Source organism: Panicum hallii, chromosome 3, assembly GCF_002211085.1.
Source record: "Panicum hallii strain FIL2 chromosome 3, PHallii_v3.1, whole genome shotgun sequence".
NCBI lineage: Eukaryota > Viridiplantae > Streptophyta > Magnoliopsida > Poales > Poaceae > Panicum > Panicum hallii.
Window position 1 is genome coordinate 53,205,347 of NC_038044.1, and position 20,422 is coordinate 53,225,768.

Sequence of the window (20,422 nt, forward strand, 5' to 3'; positions counted from 1 at the left end):
CCTAGCTATACCCTAAGATAGTAGACTTGTAGGAAGAGTGTCGCTGAGATCAAGAACTCAAAGGTGCAAGCAACACAAGGTTTAGACAGGTTTGGGCCGTGATGTGCGTAGTACCCTACGTCCTGTATGGTGGTTTGTATTGTCTTGGATTGGTTATGCTTTGGAGGGGGTCCCTGCCCGCCCTTATATTGTCGGGAGGACAGGGTTACATGGAATCCTAGCTCGATACACAGCTTAGGAGTCCTACCCGAGTACAACTCGGGTAGTTTTCTTCTGTTCCGACTAGTGCTATTCCCATGCGAGTACTCGCATGCGAGTAGTTACAACAGATATAAGATATGGGTCATGCCCCATCCCTTATTTCAGAATATTTATGCTATGTGCGCAGTCCCGTAGCTCTGGATACGATGGACATCTCATCATACAGCGAGGCACAAAAAAGCACACCATGTCAAGAAGTTGTACTTCTTATCTCATGAAATTTATGGTAGAGATGTTTAGGTTGAATAGTAGAGCTATCATGCATGTAGTTGTTGTAATGGTATTACTAATTATTGTAATGTACACCAAGACAGTGGGTGTATGCTATCATGTAGTCGTTGTAATGCTATTATCTAATTGATCTTACCTCCAATGGGTGTTGGCTCTGTACTACTTTGTCCCTCTTGCATTCGTGTGTTGGCTCCAAGATATTGATCTGAAAAGTATAATATCACATCAGAACACACATTTATTAAAAATTAATAATGTTGTTGTAAAAACTAGCGGTTGCAAAAACTAGCCGTTATAAAACTAGCTGTTGAAAAAACTAGCCGTTATAAGGCTGATCTACAAAAGGAGGATGGAGGTCCCTTCGACCCCACCAGATCCTCAATCCTCACATCCACTCACTCTACTCTTCTCCGGCAACATATCAGGTGCAAACGAGGCTGTCCGTGCAAACTCCGTGCAAACCAACTAACAAAGATTGCAAAAAATTCTCAAAAAAATTATGTATATACTTCATAGACTACTCTACCACTGTATAAAATTTCAAGTTCAAATTCATCATATGTTAAGAGATACTAAAAAGAGAAAATTCTGAGAGATAAATAAAAGAGAAAACTCTTAAAACTTTCTCTTTTTTATATCTCTTAACATATGATGAATTTGAACTTGAAATTTTATACAGTGGTAAGGAAGTTTATGAAGTATATACATAATTTTTTTGAGAATTTTTTGCGACTTTTGTTAGTTGGTTTGCACGGGTTTGCACGGACAGCCTCGTTTGCACCTGATATGTTGCCCTCTTCTCCAGCTACATCCACTCTACTCTTCTCCAGCCACATCCACTCTACTCCACTAGATCCAGAAATGTCCACACAACCTAGCTCCCAACATGACAACAACTTTGTTGTTAGTAACTTTGATGTCATCCCATTTAACTTGGTTTGGGACTATATCAATGACCCCGTTTAGGCTCAGATTGAAGAGCAGATTTGATCCCAATTCCCAAATTGAGGAACAGCAAAGAGGTCCACCGAGTCAACTTAGAAAGTACATAAGAAGAGAGCGTCAAGATGCTGAGAATCGGTTGAAGGCTTACTACTTTTCAGAAAATTCAATGTATGATGATATCCAGTTTCATTGGAGGTATAGAATGAGAAAGCATCTATGTCTACGTATTGTGCAAAAGCATCTATTTCTACACATTGTGCAAACTCTTGGTGATTTTCAGCAAAGAAGGGATGCTTTCGGTAAGCTTGGATTTTCACCTTTACTAAAATACATTGTTGCTTTGCGAATGTTAGCATATGGAACATGTGCTGATATGTTTGATGAGAATTTACAAATAGCTAAAACAACAGTCATTGAGAGCTTAAAAAATTTCTGCAAAGGTATCGTTGAGTATTTTGGGCCAAAGTGTCTAAGAAGGCCAATTGCAGAAGACATTCAAAGGTTGCTTCATGTTGGGGAGCCTCATGGCTATCCTGGTATGTTGGAAAGTATTGGCTGCATGCATTGGGAGTGAAAAACTGTCCAGTGGCATGGAAGGGACAATGTACTCGCGGAAATCATGGAGTACCCACTGTCATGCTTGAAGCTGTTGCCTCCATGATTTATGGATATGGCATGTATTTTTTGTGTGACTGGGTCCAACAATGGTATTAATGTTTTAAATCAGTCACCATTGTTCACAGCACGATGACGAGGAATAGCTCAAGAGGGTCACTTTACTATCAATGGTAATGTGTATGACATGGGTTACTATATAGCTGATGGCATGGTAGCTCAAGGATTAAATCACATATAGTCATTCCATTAGAGTTAAAGATTCCTCCTAACCTATGAATACGGCGAGGGGACAAGGCCCCTAATATGGAGATAGGATTTCTACACCCCAAGAATATCTCCTTGGTTTTATACTTGTAAATAGGTCTTTGACTTAGGGCTCCCTCAATGATTCGAACTCATTTAATCGAGAAAGCCCAACAAGCTAAGGGCTAAATAATATTTGTAACCCATATCTTCAACTTCATACCATTCTCCTTACACCATGCCATTAGCGCCGGCATCATCACCAACTTCTCCCTCTGTAGGAACACATTGATCGCGATTCACGTAAAGTGAGATGAAAAATCTTGAATAATTATCAAGATTTCTGTTGCCTTACCCTTGTAAAGAGGGATAGAAATCTGATTTGCGAACCAAAACATGACTGAGCAAGCTCTTTATGGGCTTCACAAATCACATGCATCTCCATCCTCGAAAGTTAAAAGAAGTGTTCAGCGCTTACTGGTGCCTTTGCTAGAATAGTTTATTTGTTACCCATTCATTGCGTGTTGCCTGATGCAAACAAGGCATTGCTTTCGCTTGATGCAATCCGATCAAGGGAAAAGCTAAGCAAACACACATGACTCCACTCGTAAATCCTATTGTCCGTGCATATATTCCTTTCTTGAACTTAGAGTAACCATATAGGCTGCTAGCTGCAACCTATGTGATACATCTACTATTATGTGTCCAACGGTCGGTCCACCGGCAGTCCGGCACACGCCTTTGGCGACATGGCGGCTTCTAGCAACACAGCTGCTGTGGAGGTTGAACTCACTGCACCTGAGACCATGAACCCTGAGCTTCTCATGGCGGCATGCCATGGCTGGGACACGAAGCTGACGAGCCTTCTCAGCAGCGAGGAACAAGACACAGCATCCGTCGTCGTCGTCGAAATCGACCGGGCCACCGCAGCGGCGAGCTCTCAAGCTCGAGCGCCGTCGTCGTCGCTGCTCCTGCAGGGCGTTACCTCGGACGGGGACTCCGCGCTCCACGTGGTAGCAGCCGCCGGAGACGGCGGCGGGTACCTGAGGAGCGCCGAGGTGATCTACGGCAAGGCCAGGCACCTCCTGGAGGCACGCAACAAGGGGAGGAGCACGCCCTTGCACTGCGCCGCCAGGGTGGGCAACGTCGAGATGCTCACCCTCCTCGTCCGCCTCGCCGGAGTAGAGAGGGTGGCGACGCTCCTGAGGATGCAGAACGAGGTTGGGGAGACGGCCCTGCACGAGGCCATCCGCGCCGGCGACATGCGGCTGGTGGACGTGCTGATGACGGCGGACCCGTGCCTGGCCCGTGTCCCGGACGGCGGCGCCGGCGCCTCGCCGCTGTACCTGGCAGTCGCGCTACGCCGATATGCCATCGCCCGGGACCTGCACGAGAGGGACAGCCAGCTGTCCTACTCTGGACCGGCTGGACAAAACGCCTTGCATGCGGCGGTTCTGCAAAGCAAAGGTACATAAACAGCAGCATTCAATTTTAATATCAGTTTCGTCGTAACATTACACGCACGGACGTTACTCCTATTATGCACACAGGTGAGCATCTCCAACAGATTTGAAAGGAATTGGTGCTCGTAGCCCAAGAGAATGAGGGAGTGAATTAGAAAAACCTAAAGTTATAGCGCAAAGTAGTTTGTACAAAATATATTCTAGATCGTGCTAGATGTGCAACTATAGTTCATCTAGTGTGAAACTCTCATCCCGAAATAAATTTTGCAACCTATAGCCAATCCTAGCAAAATACTGCACTAAGAAAATAAAAGCACACAAGTTACAAGAGTAATACGGAAATGTAAAGAAGGGGATAAGAGGAAGCAAACTCTTGACGCGAGGATTTATCCCGTGGTATGGGTAGGCACTAAGCCACCCTCTAGTTCACGTTGTTGAATCACTCACTAAGAGTATTGTTTCCCGATCACCAAGTCTCTCCTGGGACTCTGCTTGACTTGCCACAAAGGCTCGACTATAAGGTTCACGCTAAGTCACCCGGTCACCAAGATGCCGCCTTCACTACGGAGCTTCCCACGAAGGAGGGGCCTCCTCGTCCCCTGCACAAAGCCGTCATCGCCACTCCACACCAAGCCGGAGGGTCGAAGACTTGCCGACGAGCCACGAAGACTTTAAGGGGCTGGCATACCGAGATACAAGCTTAAGGTTCACTCAAGAACAATCATAAGGTCACAACGCCTTACTCTCACACTCTCTCTAGAGCTAGCCAACACTACACCTCACAAAGCTTGTGCTAAACCTAAGGATTTGATCAATGAGCTTTTTGGTTGCCTTGGAGAACTTCAACAGAGTTTTTGTAACTTCTCACGAACTCAAGCAACCTCAAATGACCTGGGGTGACGCCTTAGGCTAGAGATCCACTCCTAACCATTACATGCCTTTTCCTTAAAAAGCTTAAAGCGTCGGTTAAACCGGTCGCCACCGTCGGTTTAACCGGTCACACACAGCTTGCCTGCTAGCCGTTAAACTCCAACTATCATCTTCTGCTGACGTCATTGCACCGACGGGTGTCGATTCAACCGGTGCTAAAGACCTTCATACTTCTTCAACTCCAAACGCTTCTGTATCAGTAAACTACCAATACACCGACGCCTTCTTTTTTACCGTCGATTCAACCGGTGCCTCTGTGTTTCTTCACTTGATCGTCATGGCACTCGATAGATGCACCGACATATTCAACCGATGCTCTGTTGGTTAAACCGGTGCTACTGACTTGATCACAGTAGCATTTTCCTAATGCACCGGTCAGTACAATTTTCATACCCGTCGGTTTAACTGGTCACCCCTTTTTCTACTGTCACTTGTCCAAATCATCGCTACGGTCATTTTGACACCCCAAAATATATTCTCTAAGTTTTCACTTCAACTTGGACACCTTGACAGCGATTTGGACTATCTTGTATATGGGTTGGACTCCATCCATGGGACCTAGAAATCCTACAAATTTGAACTCACAAACTCATTAGTCCCATTGACTATATTGTGACACAATCACCAAATTGACAACCCTGGCCTAATGGGGCATGTTCCTTACAAGATTACTCATCCTCTCCCAATACCAAAAGTTGATATTTTAGTGATTGGAGGTGCTCCATCAGATTACCAATCCAATCTCCAATAGCTAAAAGTTTTTCGTAATCACCAAAATATACCACCTCCACTCTAAATGAAGGAGATTTATCCCTCTACCCTATTCTTGATGATTGGATTTTGGTAGTCTGCTGCAGCAACCATTCCTAAAAACACAAAAGTTGTTATTGGTAATGGAGGAAGAATGTGTTTTAAGTATGAGGTATGAGTAATTTTGTTGATGTGTGACTACCAAATGCATGTTCTCCTAACTGGTTTCAGTTGTGCAATGCAATTGTGTGCATTTATGGCTGGAATATAGTGTGATGTAGATCTATCCCAGATTGAACTTTTAAATTTCTAAGGAACTTATTAAAGTAATTGATTGAAGTGATTAATATCCTAAAGTAAAAAATTCGTGGGTTTTCAAAATCCAGATTCAAATGTTGGGTAGATCTAGTCTTCTGTTGAATGGTGACTTACAAGACTTGCTCTAAAAATTGGATGTAAATCATGGTGCTAATCCACAAACGAGTTCTAACTTTGAACTGTATAGAAATGAAGTTGAAAAGGAATTAAAATTATGCATGTTTTTGTGATGTTCTAGGTGTACAAACGATTCAAAGTGTAGTCCCTAGAGTTCTGTAATTAAGATATATGAATATCTTACTCCGTATATATAGGGGAGAGGAATCCCTATCTCTTTGCTTCTTTATGTGGACTAAATAACACTATGGTGGGACACCTTTCAGAGATGACAGAATTGCTTTTGGAATGGAACAATCAACTCACTAAACAGCAAGATGAACATGGAAACACGCCGCTACACTTTGCGTTGTCATTGGAAAATGAGACACATGGAATGCTTCCCCTCTATGCTGTGCCAGTTAAAAAGGGAAAAGCTATTGCAACCCTTTTGAACATAACAGAACTACCTTTGGAACTTACCAGACAATTACTGGAAGCAGATGCATATTCAGCATTTCAACCAGACAGAAAAGGGTCGTTCCCTATACATATTGCAGCGTCAGCAGGTAGACTTTCATCAGTCATCGTCTTAGTCACAATGTTCCCTGGATGTGCCGGATTGCGTGACTCAGATGGAAGAACTTTTGTTCATGTTGCCGCCAAGAACAAGAGACACAATATAGTTGCATTTGCGTGCCAGACGCCGGCATTGTCAACAATTTTGAACAAGCAAGATAGTGAAGGAAACACTGCTCTACACCTAGCTGTAGAGGTTGGGGATTGGTGGATTTTTGCTTGCCTGTTTGTCAAGAAGCAGGTAGACTTCAATCTACCAAACAAAAAGAAGCATACTCCGCTAGAACTTTCTGTTAACACTATTCCCACAGGACTATACTGTCTCCTGGTAATATAGTTTGATCACAAATAAAATTTCTCACAAGTTTCATTTGTAAACTATGAGCAATATTAAAGGAAACTAATATTTCCATCTCCTCTTTGCAGAATTCACGAATCCTGATACAGGAAACACTAATAGCTGCCAATGCTACGCGTGCTATTTCTCGACGGGATGCTGGCATGGATGAATACAGTTCCCAATCTGAAGCAGAGAATGAGGAAAAGGGATCTTCAATAGTATCAAATTCAACGCAATTCCTTAGCATTGGCTTAGTATTAATTACAACGATGGCATTTGGTGCTACATTTGCGTTACCTGGGGGTTACATAGCTGATGACCACATTAATGGAGGAACACCAACTCTAGCTCGAGTAAAACAATTTCAAGGATTCATGATGGCGAACACATTAGCGTTTTTCTGCTCCTCGTTAGCTGTCCTAAGCCTTGTGTTTGCTGGAACTCCCACAGTTGAGTTGCCGATGCGCTACATGCACTACAATATATCCATATGGCTATCTTTGAATGCAGTAGGATCCTTGGCCATAGCCTTTGCAATAGCTGTTTATATCATGATTACTCCGGTTGCTGCTAAAACCTCTCTTGCAGTCATTGTGGTTATTCTTTCAATAGGAATCCTCCATTCTCCCTCAGTAACTGAAAAATTTGCTGTACTTTTGTTAGTGCTATGTATCAGACCAGGAATACTGCCAGTATTAAGATCTAGTATCTCTAAGGTAATGTTACTCATGTGCTGGCCACTCATAGTAATATTTGGTTGGCAAGAATTTTCATCACGGTACCAGTGATTTGATTAAGAGGCCTCAGAGCGATATTGCGGTATATGTACATAATTCTTGTTCACTATTGTAAGTTTTGTCATCTTATTTGAAATGGACATATTTCTTATGAACAAGACATATTCTGATGTTTGAATTGGTAGTGGCCCAGAACAAGATCAAGGAGAGGACGAACGTGGTGGGACACCTAGACTTGTGATTCATATTTTCTCTCTCCAGATGAGAATATCAAAGTCCACACCTAACTAGAGAGTGCCTACAGGGGTGGATATAGTTACTGAAGAAATCACTGACGGCTCAGAAGTCAGAACGGTTATCAGAGATGATTTTCTGAGGTTACAGAACCATATACAGTGAGGAATATCACATACAGATCGAGTATTCAAGTATCACATATGGGACCTTTCCATATCGGCAGACCCAGACTCTCATGTTATCTTAAACAGAGTACGGATCATTTGTCAGAAAAGAAAGAAAAAGGAAAAGGCGGATTGTCAAGCAGAGTAAACAGAAAATCCACAGAAACATCTTTCAGGTCCCAGCGATTGTTCTCCAAATTTATTGAAATAACGCAAAGCAGAATCTTCTATTGAAAGATGGATAAATTTACTTCTGAATGTTTGGTACAAAGTTTACTTACCACCCTCTGAGGATGATACAGATAATGACCCTTTTTTGTTGATATTATATGGAATTATTGACACTATATTATTGGTGGCCTGTTTGCTGTTCCTTTTCCATTCAGACTGTAACCTTATTTAGTTGGGGCACGCCCTTGCTGCTAACTCATGCATGCTTACAGAGGAAGTCTATCATAAGCTGATTGACAAGTTCAGGAAATTGCTCTTGAACAAAATGGGATCCTTCTGGGATATAAGTAATCTCATGGTCTGAGGCGATTTCTTTAAGCTTCTCACTTGAAATGTAGTCCTTCAGTGCTGGAAATCTGAGGATGTAGTCCTTCTGACCCATGATCACAAACATTGGCATTTCAAACCTTGGTTTAGCATATTCAGCTTTTGCAGGTTTGGTCCTATTAAGATATAAAAAGATGCTTGTTAATGACATCCTTAGTTTTGTAGAAGTTTGACATCTCAGTAAAAGCCTAAATAATAATATAATAGACATACATGTTTGGCATGCTTCCAACAATGTACTTCTCACCTATACGGAATTTGTAAAGCCGTGATGAAACCTGATTTTTCATACAGGTTAGTGTAAGAAGAGAGGTCTTCTTCCCCGAACCAGCAAGGCATCGGTGTCGAGTCATCTGCAAGGTCCATAATCTCTTGTCCAAGCTTGGCAACAGGAATTTCACTCCGGGAGAAGAGGATGTAGATTGTGCGCATGATCCTCCTCACATCAAACCGGCCAAAATCAGACTCTGCTCTTCCAGGCTCCTAATTAGGTAAAACAGCCACATGATAAAAAGTTTCAGATTTTAAATACAGAAACCTAAGAACACAACAGCTTCATCAAAGGACTTGACCATAACGTGGTATCAGATGTTAGTGTGTAGTGCTGATGTTATGAAAGTCTAAGGAGTATTTACTAATTGTGTCATTTACTAGCAAGAATAGAATAAAGAAAGTGCTCAGTTATTTACCCTCCATCTGTATATGTAGAATCCCCAGGAAGTCCACTAAGACTCAGGCTTTCCACGAGAGGAGGCACTCCAAAGGTCACAACACCACATACTCGGTCTGGGTGGCAGAGAGCAAGATCAAATGCTGGCTTGGCACCAAAATCCTTTGCAACAAGGAATACCTTTCAATCAAATATCGCATCATTGTCAGAACAGAGTGACTTGTGTTGAAGAATCAAGACTTAGGACACAATTACAAACTGCTCAATGATCAACTAGATTAATGATTGAATAATAAACATCATCATATCTATTAAATTATCAGATAGGAATAACTTTACCCTTACTGTTAACTAAAAGTATGAATATAGTATTAAGGTATCTGGAATTAGCTTTGAGCTTATTCATTTTGCCTGCTTTATTGAAGCTATTCTCTTCTTTTTCAGTATCTAATCACTGTATCGCATTCCTAAGTTCCTAGGTTACATCTAACACACCAAGTTATATTCATATGGCAAAGATATACTTATTATCTTTTAAGTATTGGACCTAACCCTGTACTGTCTCTAGGAGAAGATGGTGTATCATATTTGTCAAAATCATCAAGATGTACAGGAAGTTTAGTTTACAAATTTGAAGAGGAGACTGCTCATAATCTTTGTCAAAATCATCAAAATATATAAGAATTGACAACTTAATCTGCAAAAATTTATATGGTTCTAAACTTCTAATGCAGGCATGACAGAAAACTTCGTAGTTTAGACGCACCTTAGAAATGGCCAGAGAATCAAGAATCGATAGGAGATCTTTGATCAAGCCCTCCCATGATGCTTGTGCTAAGTCAGAAGGTGGCTCTGAGAGGCCATAGCCGGGGAGATCAGGAGCAATAGCACGGAACCCAGCTGCCGCTGCTGCAACCATTTGGTGCCTCCAGGAGTACCATACCTCAGGTAAGCCATGAACAAAGAGCAAGGTCCCGAGTTCACCTGCAGAAGAACAGAAAAAGGTAAACAACGGCTGGTGTGGATTAGATGCCTACTGAATTTAGTGAGAGTGTGAAACCTTTTCCAATATGAGCTATGTGCAGCTTGAGCCCTCTGATTGGCAAGTAGGCGTGCTCTATCTCCTGATTCATCTTTCTTTTCCGATGTGCTGCCTTGGTTTGTGTAGATTAGTTACCTGATGAGTAAATTATTGGAAGCATCTATAACTTAATGAAAGTCAACTACGGGTAGTTGCTTCAGTAACATGATAGATGTATTTTATTGCTGTCTAATATTGCACCAATTTAACTAAAATAATTTATGTGTCTTCCGGTAGGTGAGCTGTCGATTGAAGAAAAAAATACTAGTATTATACAAAAGATGGTAATCGTTCTCCTTTTACTTTCTGAGACAAATTTACTCATTTAATTTTTCAGATGTTCAATCTCAATAGTACTTTTGAAGTTTACCTAATCTGCCTGTATATATCCTGTATCGTAGCCAACCATGAAGATTATGCCCTTGTGTTTACTTTGCAGCGCACAAGGTGTCCGCTGAGTGATATCATCCATAGGATACCGCTGCTGGCCGGTTTCAACTGCGTTATCAACAGGGAGCTCCGTGGAAGCGCAGCTGCTTCTTCGCTGAGACACATTAGCTTCGTTGACATTAGGCACCGAAGCCGGTTATGATTGCTGCTCCTGACTTAATGCTATGGCAACTTGTCATTTCACTTCATCCATCGTTAGATAACAACTGTTCTTCGAGCCTTCTTAAGCGTGCTTGCTCCTCGTTCTTCCTTCTTTGTTGGCTTCTATAAGAGTCGATGTACTGGTTGAACCATATTTCCACGGAATCACGCATTTGCCCCATGTTTGAATCGGATGTTCTGGATTCTCAAGGGCATGAGTCAGCTCATTTTTCTCTTTCAGGCTAGAATATTCCCTAGGCAACTGCTTCTATGGCCTCATGTAGTCTAATGGATGCTCGCTAAATTCTTTCGCCAAAAATGCACTCGCCATTCTCTGGGTTCAAGATTCCGCCATGAACATAAAACCAGTTCCTTGAACGTTCAAGCCAATTGATGGTTCCAGGTGTGATACCTCTAGCAAGCAAATCTTGCTCCATCTTCTCCCATTTTGGGATTGCGACCTTGTAGCCACCTTGCCCTAGAGTGTGGTGATATTTTTTTCTTCGATGCATTTTCTTTGTTCCTTTTCACCCATTGAATACCAAGCTCCAAACACTTACATGCCACAAATGCATCCCAGTGGTCCTTCTGTTTTTCAAGTGCTCCTGTAAATGTTGGTATTTTTTCATGCTTGATATAATCCTTAACCAAATTCTTCTTGAAGTTCTGAAATTGTGTGGCCATCTTCCTGAAGGTCCAGTCCTTAACTAATTCTTCAGACTCTGGTGGAAGTGTGAAATTATTCTTTAATTGATGCCAAAGTTATACCTTATCTCTTTGAGGAACTGCTACACTTTGCTCGTTTGCATTATTGAATTTCCACAACCTAAAGCTAATCGGGATATGGTTCCTCACAAGACGTCCACATTCTCTTATGTATTTCCCTGCAGCATTGGCGGGAGTCATGGGTTTGCCATCATATGCAACTTCTGTGATAATGTATCACTTTCTGGTCGGGTCTCGTTTGCCTCTTTTACGCTTCTCTGATGCCGAGTGCTACAAATAAAAGACATATTATTATTCATGCTCAATAATAGTCATTGTCTATATTGTTTCATATATATACGTATAGAAGAATGAAATGTTAGATATATATACATTCTTGGTTTGTTGATCAGCACCATCATCGGATTGCTTTATGTATATATAATAACTTTTTCAAAGAACTCTAAGTAATTGACTTTATAAAAATAATACTAAATACTTGACTTTATATATTTACATTCGAGACTTCAATAATAACCAACAAAAATTGAATCTATTGTTAAATCTTTATGATTTTGTTCACGAGCCATTTAATTTTTCTAACAAACTAAACCAAATAAAACTAACTAATTAATTGTACTAATAAACTAACCAATTAAACATCTAAACCAAATAAAAATAGCTAGTTTCATGATATAAATATACCAACATACAACTTAACATACAAAATAAAAAATAATTCAACCAACTAACCTAACACAACGCGCGTGCACACAACACACGCGCAGGCACACTCACACAGTACTGTCGCGGCCGGCCGGCGTTGTACGGTGGCAATGCAGGGGGGGCGACGCAGCTGCCGCAGGAGGGGCACGGCGAGGCGCAGCTGCAGAAGGAGGGGCACGGCGCGGAGGAGGGGCACGACGCTGTGCAGCTGCCAAAGGAGGCCCGAGCGGCGGCAGCGACCGGACCCGATGCAGAGTGGAGGATGACAGGACGCGGCAGTGGTGATGGTGGCCGTGTAGGCAACAAGGATGAGGAGGCGAAGAGGGCCGGTGGGGGGACGCCAGAGGAGGTCGGGGGCGCTGGACGTCGTCGATGGCAGGAGCGGTGTGGCAGCCCGAATCTTGCGCTGATGGTGTGTCTCAGGGGCGCTGGTGAAGGCGCGTGGCACGGAAAAGGAGGCGGAGGCACCGGCGCGGCCGTGTGCAGAGGGGTGGAGGCATCGGCGTGGCGGATGTAGAGGCTAGGCCTGGGCATTCGGTTAACCGAATTAATTCGGTTCGGTATTTCGGTTTTTTCAGAAATTCGATTAATGAAAAACAGAAACCGAAATTGTATATGGGAAACTGTAAACCGAGCGTTCGGTTTTCGATTTATTCGGTTCGGTATTTCGGTTTTACCGAAAAAACCGAACAGCATATAACAGTAATATCAACATATAACAGTACATAACTACATATCAATTAGTTCAATAAAAACATGGTTCAAAGTTCAAACAACAAATTTCAACTCAATGACAAGTTGACAACACTGATCACAATTCACAAGGCATCACAAACAGTTTTAAAATATTACAAACACAGTTTAATGGTAATGGGCTGGGCCTGAGACCGTCACGGGATTAGCCTAGGGATAGGGTTTGTTGGTAATGGGCTGGGCCGCCGCTGCCCGCTGGGCTGTAAGCCTGTAACATACTGGGCTTTTCAGTTTATTCGGTTTAAACCGAATAAAAACCGAATACCGAAATTTATTTCGGTTTCTGAGGAATGACAACCGAAATAGCTTTTGGTTAGATCGGTTTCGGTGTTTTCGGTTTCGGTTTCGGTTATTTCGGTTTTGGCATTCGGTTTTCGGTTTTTATGCCCAGGCCTAGTAGAGGCGGCGGCGACGTTGGCGCAGAGGAGAGACAGCGGCCAAGATTGAGAATGGAGAAGGGAGAAGGGGAGCCGGGATATATAAGGAGGCTACCTTTAGTTCCGGGTGGAGGCACGACCGGGGACTAAAGATCCTTTAGTCCGGGTGGTGGCTCCACCCGGGACTAAAGGCCAATTTTAGTGGGAAATTTCGGCCCACCTTTAGTTCCACGTGGATCTACCAATCGGGACAAATAGAGGCCTGTTCCAGTTTTTGTGTACTATTTTTATTTTAATTTATTTTTTGGCAGTTGTTAATTGCGTAAAAAATAATTTATGGGTCCAAAAAAATGCTAAATAAAATATTTCATTTTGTTTAGATTTGGCATACATAAGAAAAATGTATAATTTATATTCATGTGTTTTGATCCATTAAATACATAACTTGATACACATTATATTTTTCAATTTGACTATGCAAGTATGTATTAGCTAAATGAAATGTTTGAAATTATTGCTTTCCAATAGGAAATGAGTTTTGCCACCACATTAACATTAAAAATAAGTTTTGTCGTAACATTATTGCCAATAGTAAGTGTGTGTGTGAGAGAGACAGGGGGAGAGAGAGAGAGTGTGTAGTGCTAGTGTGTGTGTGTGTTACTATAAGTTTGATGAAATAAATCTAGATAATTAAGTACTAATCCAAAAGTTATCTAAAATTATATTTGAACATGAAAATTAAGTAGAAAATTATAAAATTATAAAACACAACGAACAATGACGAAGTACATATAATCGAAATATACAAATTGTTCATCAGATATTTATAAAATAATACTTAATGATTCTAATACATTAAAGATCAGCATCTACTGGTACAGTAATTATCTTCCTCTTCATGTATGTTCCTTGATTATGATCGCGACGCAAGTATGGAGCATCCTTATTGGCTAACAGAATACATGGATCAACATTCACCGTGAAAGGAGGAATCTCAAGAAACTTATTATAATGCTCTGACAGGTCTGTCTTGTCCTCGACTCCAACGGTGTTTTCTTTTCCCGAAAGAACTATGTGCCGCTTTGGCTCATCTGTTTGCTTGTTTATCCCCTTCTTTGGCTTGTTGGACATGTCCTTCACGTAGAAAACCTAAGTGACATCCTGGGCTAGGACGAATTCCTCGTCTCTATACCCAAGATTGTTGAGGTTCACTATTATCATCCCGTACTAATCTTTTGTTACTCCTCCTCCAGTCAGCTTCACCCATTAGCACCGAAACAGAGGTGTCTTCAAAATGGGTCCAAAATCTAGTTCCCATATGTCCTCTATGTAACCATAATATGTCTCCTTTTTACCGTTGTTTTCTGTGGCATCCATACGGACACCGCTATTTTGGGTGGTGCTCTTTTTATCTTGGGCTCTGGTGTAAACTATGTTCCCATTTATCTCGTATCCTTGGAATGTTAGGATAATCCAAGATGGTCCCCTAGCCAACCACGATAGCTGTTCTGATATATCCATGTTATGCATTAGATGCTTTCGCAACCAATTAGAGAAAGAATCTATGTGTCGACATGTCATTCAGGCCTTAGACTTCTCTAGGAATTTGGAGCACAGAATCTTCTTATATTCCTCGATGTACGGATCCACCAAGGAAGATTGTTGAAGAACCATGTAATGTGCTTTTATGAACGAGAAATCATCCGTGTATATATATATATATGCTTTCTTTCCTAGTGTGCCCTTTCCATGTATTCTCCCCTCATACCACGATTTAGGAACCCCAATCGGTTTAAGGTCATCAATAAAGTCAACACAAAACTCAATGACCTCCTCTATTCCATAGACACTGGCGATGCTTCCTTCAGGACGAGCACGATTACGAATATATTTCTTTACTATGGCCATGAACCTTTCGAAAGGGAATATATTGTGCAGGACTACAGGCCCGAGAATATCAATCTCTTTGACATGGTGAACTAGGATATTGTCACACCCAGTTTTGAAAAGGGAACCGAACGCATCTCATATGTGCGCTAGGATCAAGTTCCACACATATGACAGATAATACAAGTGTATATCCGAAATAATATCATAATAAAAAAGAGTATCATAGTACTTTATTACATGACCGAAAGTCTTAATATTAAACGAATAAGTAAACATTTAGAACTAGCAACAGACTTCAACTTCACAGGCAGATGACTGGGAGACATACGCCTAGTACTCTTCAAAATCTTCAGGGAACTCCGGACAATTATCTTATTCTGAGCAGCATTGGTTTTAAGTAAGCGTGAGTACACTTATGGTTGGTACTCAGCAAGTGCAGTAAATTATATGACATGCAAGGCCAAAATCAAGGATAAGCTGCAATGGTTTGACTGCGATAAACATTTTTAGTTCATCAAGTTTTATTTAGCAAGTATTAACTAAATGTAAGTATATACCAACCCTTAAATAAATAAAAGAGAGAAGATAACAACATTATGAACAAAGAATCTCAATTTAGATCATCTTTAAGTTCAATTATCATGTGAGGTCCAAGCCGCTCTTAACTGTGAGCACGGCTGATATATCAGTTTTCACTCTGCAAAGGTTGTACACTTTATCCACAATTCGTGTTTTTCTTGATGCTCGGGTTTGCAAGGATCTTAAACACTTCCAAGGTGAGTGGCAGGGATTCACTACGAGGTCTTTACAAAGATTCCCTAACTTATGACAATCCGCTAAGATTTCAAATCAAAGCGGTCATAACCCTGCCTAATGAGGTACTGCCTTAGCCAAGGACTACATATCATACAGCCTCAAGAGGACCGAGCTATACCCCGACGATGCAACCCCTCTTGCCCTTTCGGTAAGATTATCATAAGCTAAAGTTTCTAATTTATTAGCCAAGACCAGAGCTATATAGTATTGTGATTGCACTATTTTTCTAGGTGGTTCTCCATGTTCCAATTAATGCAATGATCTTAATTATCACCATAAAAGTATTCCAGAACATGAGTAAACAAATGTAGCATGATTTTCAGGTTATGCAACCAAAGTCTAAGTAAAAGCAACTAGCGTAGCTACAACTTAAGTATAACAACCCAGGTTTAATCAAGGAAGTTCAAAAGAAACTAGGCACATCCTTAGTTTGGGATCCATCATATTCAAGACACATGCATGCATATAAAGTAAATATGTGTATTTTAAAGTTATTGGGACTAGAGTATGATCAAGGACCACTTGCCTTCGTCAAAGAACTGCTGCTGTTCGGGAACATCTTCAAAGCTCTGCTCTTGCGGACTCTCGAACTGTGCACCGTCTATCGTAAAACACAAGTACATACAAACAAACAAATATAATAAATAAGAAATAGTACACCAAATAATATAAACAGAGCAAAACAACATTATAAAGCTACTATATATGGAGCAAGGGTCACGTGAGCGCGAGAATTGATGAAAACGGAGTTAAAACGGAGAAGTTATGGCTAAAATATGATTCTTGGGGCTTATTTGTAGAAGATTTGAAACTAGAAGGGCTCTGAACAAAGAAACCGAGGGCTAGAATATAATTAAACCTTAGATCTAGGGTTTAGATTGCAAAATAGAGGGGCTAGAGACGGCGGGTTCTATTTTAGAAAAGGATAGGGGCCTAAACAGAATAAAAAGGATCGATTCGAGAATACTTTTGAACTGTCGTGGACTGCAGGTTGATTTCGATAGAACTCAGGGGCTAAAGTGTAAAATAACCTAGGGTTGACCGGTATCGGTTATTTGACTGTGGTCTAGATCTAATCTAGACCATCGGATCCGGATCGGACGGCGTGGGACGGCTGGCGGCTGCGGGGCGGCGGCGCCGGACGCCGGCGGCGACATCTTGCGGCGGCGGGCTCGCCGAAGAATTGCGTTTACGCGATTCCAGCCACTATTTCGACTCGGGTTTGGTCACAGAGAAAGAGATCAAGGAGGGGAACGCAGCTATGGAGTTAAGACGAAGCGCTGGTGACCGAGGAAGGCGGGCGACGGCGAGGCGTGGTGGCGAAGCTCCCACGAGCAATCATGTGCGCGGGAGGATGGAAAATAGAGGGGAAAAGGGCCGGCGAGGATCCTCACCCCAAGGCGGAGCTCCGGCAGCAGCGGAGCGGCGAGGCGGCAGCTGCAATGGCAACCTAGCCGCGGCGGCAATGGCAGCGGCGGCTAGGGCTTCGAGGGCGAGAGGCGGCGGCTGCGAGCTTGACGGTTCCGAGGGCACGGGGCAGCGTTTTATAGGGCAGCCGCAGGCCTTGGCATGCGGGCCCGGGGCTCCGCGCGGTGGGGAGAGGCCGAGACGCAGCCGGACTCGGATGCGAGTCCGAGCCGGACTCACGCTGGAGGTCGGGAACGACCCTGACGGGCAGGCCCCGCCGGTCAGCTTGAGAAGAGGGAGGGCAGAGGGGGTTGGCGCACTCGGGTGGGCCGGGGGAGGAGCTGGCCTCCTAGGCCGGTTGGGCCGTGCGGAAGAAAGGGAAGAAAGAAAGAGGGTTAGCTGGGCTGGCCCGCAAGGAGGAAAAAGAGAGAGGGAAAAAGAAAAAGAGAGAGTGGGCCGGGCCCAAATAGAAAAAGAGGGAGAAAAAGAATTGCATTCAAATGCATTTGAATTTAAATTTGAAATTTAAAGTCAAATGGAAGACAAACAATAAAACAATGCAATGCGGCATGGAATGCACAAAACCTATATTTCCTTATGTTTCTTTTTATGATAAAGTAAATTACTATTAATTCATGGTAAATGCTGTAAAATAAAAATAATGGAATAAAAATCTTATAGGTCCTAAAAGAAATCTAGCAAACTTTATTTAGGTTTCTAATTGGAAAATTAGGGTGTTACAGATATGTGTCATAATGTTGAAGAATGATGGTGGAAAATATCAACTTAAAGCCAACTAGACATTGTATCACATCATTTTGCAGCTTTATAAGATTGTGTGGATCAATTACCTCCTGAGAAATTGCGTTGAGGAAAGCACACAGCTTTACGATGGTTAATCAAACGTTCTGAGGTAGAATCCCATGCAACGGAACCGGAAGAAGTTGAGTCATAAGGACATGACAGTCATGAGAATTTAGATTTGTGAATTTCTTCTCTGGCATATTTAGGATTCCTTTTATGTTTGAGGAGTATCAAGATGGGACCTTGATACTGCTCAAGCATTCAAACATGCTTTCCTTCTCTTCTTTGCTAAGAGTACAGCTAGCAGGACTTAAGTTGTGTCATCCATTTTCTCCCATTTCTGGATGTAGGCCATCTCATTCTTCCATATGTTGCAATTCCTACCGTGCTTCTAGTGTATCTTTTGTCTTCCTGTACACTCCTAGGAATCCTATCAGGTTGACGCAAAGATTCTTTGTGACGTGCATCACATCAATTGAATTGCGAACATCTAAGACTTTCTAATATGGTAGCTCCCAAAAAATAAACTTCTTCTTCCACATGGACGCCATTCCGTTTTCGCTCGGAACAGGTTGGCTACCAGGTCCCTTGCCAAATACTACTTCTATATCCTTTACTATGTCAAAGACTTGCATACCACTTTTGTGCATTGGCTTTGTAAGGTGGTCTGCTTGCCCTTTGAAATGCTTGCCTCTCCTTCGTACCTGATGTTTGATGTTGAGAAACCGACGATAACCCCTATATACAACCTTTTTGCAGTGAGTCAAGTATACACTATCAGTTTCATCTAAGCAGTGTGTGCAGGCTCTATATTGTTCGTTTGTCCTGACAGGTTACTAAGAGCAGGTCAGTCATTGATGGTTACGAATAACAAGGCTCATAGGTTAAAGTTCTCCTGTCGGTATTCATCCCACATCCGACACCTTCTTCGTGCCACATCAACAACAATTCTTCAACCAATGGTCTTAGGTACACATCAACATCGTTACCAGGTTGCTTTTGGCCCGAGCTAAGCACCGGCATCATGATGAATTTTCGCTTCATGCAGAGCCATGGTGGGAGATTGTATATACATAGAGTCATAGGCCAAGTGTTGTGGCTACTGCTCATTTCACCGAAAGGATTCATGCCATCCGTACTCAAAGCAAACCTTATGTTCCTCGCATCCAATGCAAAGTTTGGGTAAGTTCTATCTATTTTTCTCCACTGGGGTCCATGTTGTCTCAACATTTCGTTCTTCTTTGTGCCATCGCATCAACTTAGCATGGTCTTTGTTCCTAAACAGACGCTTCAAACATGGTATTATAAGAGAGCACCACATGACCTTGGTAGGAACTCTCTTCCTAGGACGCTCCCCCTCGACTTCTCCAGGGTCGTCTCTCTTGATCTTATATCTCAATGCATCGCATACGGGGCATGCATCAAAATTCTCGTAATCATCACCACAGTACAGAATACGGTCATTGGGACATCCGTGTATCTTCTATACCTCCAAACATAGAGGACAAACAAGTTGTTTTGCTTCGTATGTTATGGCAGGCAACTCGTTATCCTTAGGAAGCATTTTTTAAAAAAAGTTTCACTAATTCACCACCCTTGTCAGATACACCATGCATTGCCTTCCATTGTAGCAACTCTAGAGTGATGCCGAGCTTCTTCAAGCCATCTGCGCATCCTGGGTACAACAACTTTTCGGTGGTCCGCTAACATCTGCTGGAACTTCATCCTCTCATTCTCACTTTCACAATCTTCACGTGCATTGCGCAGCGCCTGCCTAAGATCATCTGTAGGATCATCATCTGTCGCCTCTCCTTCAGGCTCTTCCATTGCAGCAGCATCATCAAAGGCACCGAATCCAGCGTGGCTAGGAAAGTTGCCGTCAAAAACTTCTTCTTATTATCCTCCATTATAACCCCTTTTTCTCCATGACTGGTCCAACAAATGTAATTGGACATGAAACCATTAGTCAAAATATGGCTGTGAAGGGTCCTTGAAGAGGAGTAATCCTTCTTATTCTAGCAATGGATGAACAGGCCGCACATGAAACCATTCCGGTTGTTTGCCTCGGCGACATCCAAAAAATAATGGAGGCCATCAATGAACTCCTTGGAACGTCGATCAGCATTGTACAT

At 42.3% G+C, this 20,422-nt stretch overlaps 1 protein-coding gene and 2 pseudogenes across 1 annotated transcript; 1 reads left to right on the forward strand and 2 right to left on the reverse strand.

The window, feature by feature from the left end:
- The first annotated feature begins 3,047 nt into the window (after positions 1-3,047).
- Positions 3,048-7,562, forward strand: LOC112885474 (alpha-latrocrustotoxin-Lt1a-like). The gene is made up of 3 exons (XM_025951088.1): positions 3,048-3,765; positions 6,143-6,762; positions 6,861-7,562. Exons 1-3 carry the CDS (start codon positions 3,048-3,050, stop codon positions 7,560-7,562), a joined length of 2,040 nt encoding a protein of 679 aa, XP_025806873.1.
- A 580-nt stretch (positions 7,563-8,142) lies between these two features.
- LOC112887055 lies at positions 8,143-10,340 on the reverse strand (annotated as a pseudogene).
- A 3,888-nt stretch (positions 10,341-14,228) lies between these two features.
- LOC112885475 lies at positions 14,229-20,422 on the reverse strand (annotated as a pseudogene).

What these genes read in the sequence shown, in the direction of transcription:
- LOC112885474 (XM_025951088.1), top strand. Translation starts at nt 3,048, where the DNA reads ATGGCGGCTTCTAGCAACACAGCTGCTGTGGAGGTTGAACTCACTGCA. An exon ending in GGCGGTTCTGCAAAGCAAAG is followed by an intron (nt 3,766 to 6,142) that starts GTACATAAACAG and finishes GACACCTTTCAG; the next exon opens with AGATGACAGAATTGCTTTTG. An exon ending in CAGGACTATACTGTCTCCTG is followed by an intron (nt 6,763 to 6,860) that starts GTAATATAGTTT and finishes TCCTCTTTGCAG; the next exon opens with AATTCACGAATCCTGATACA.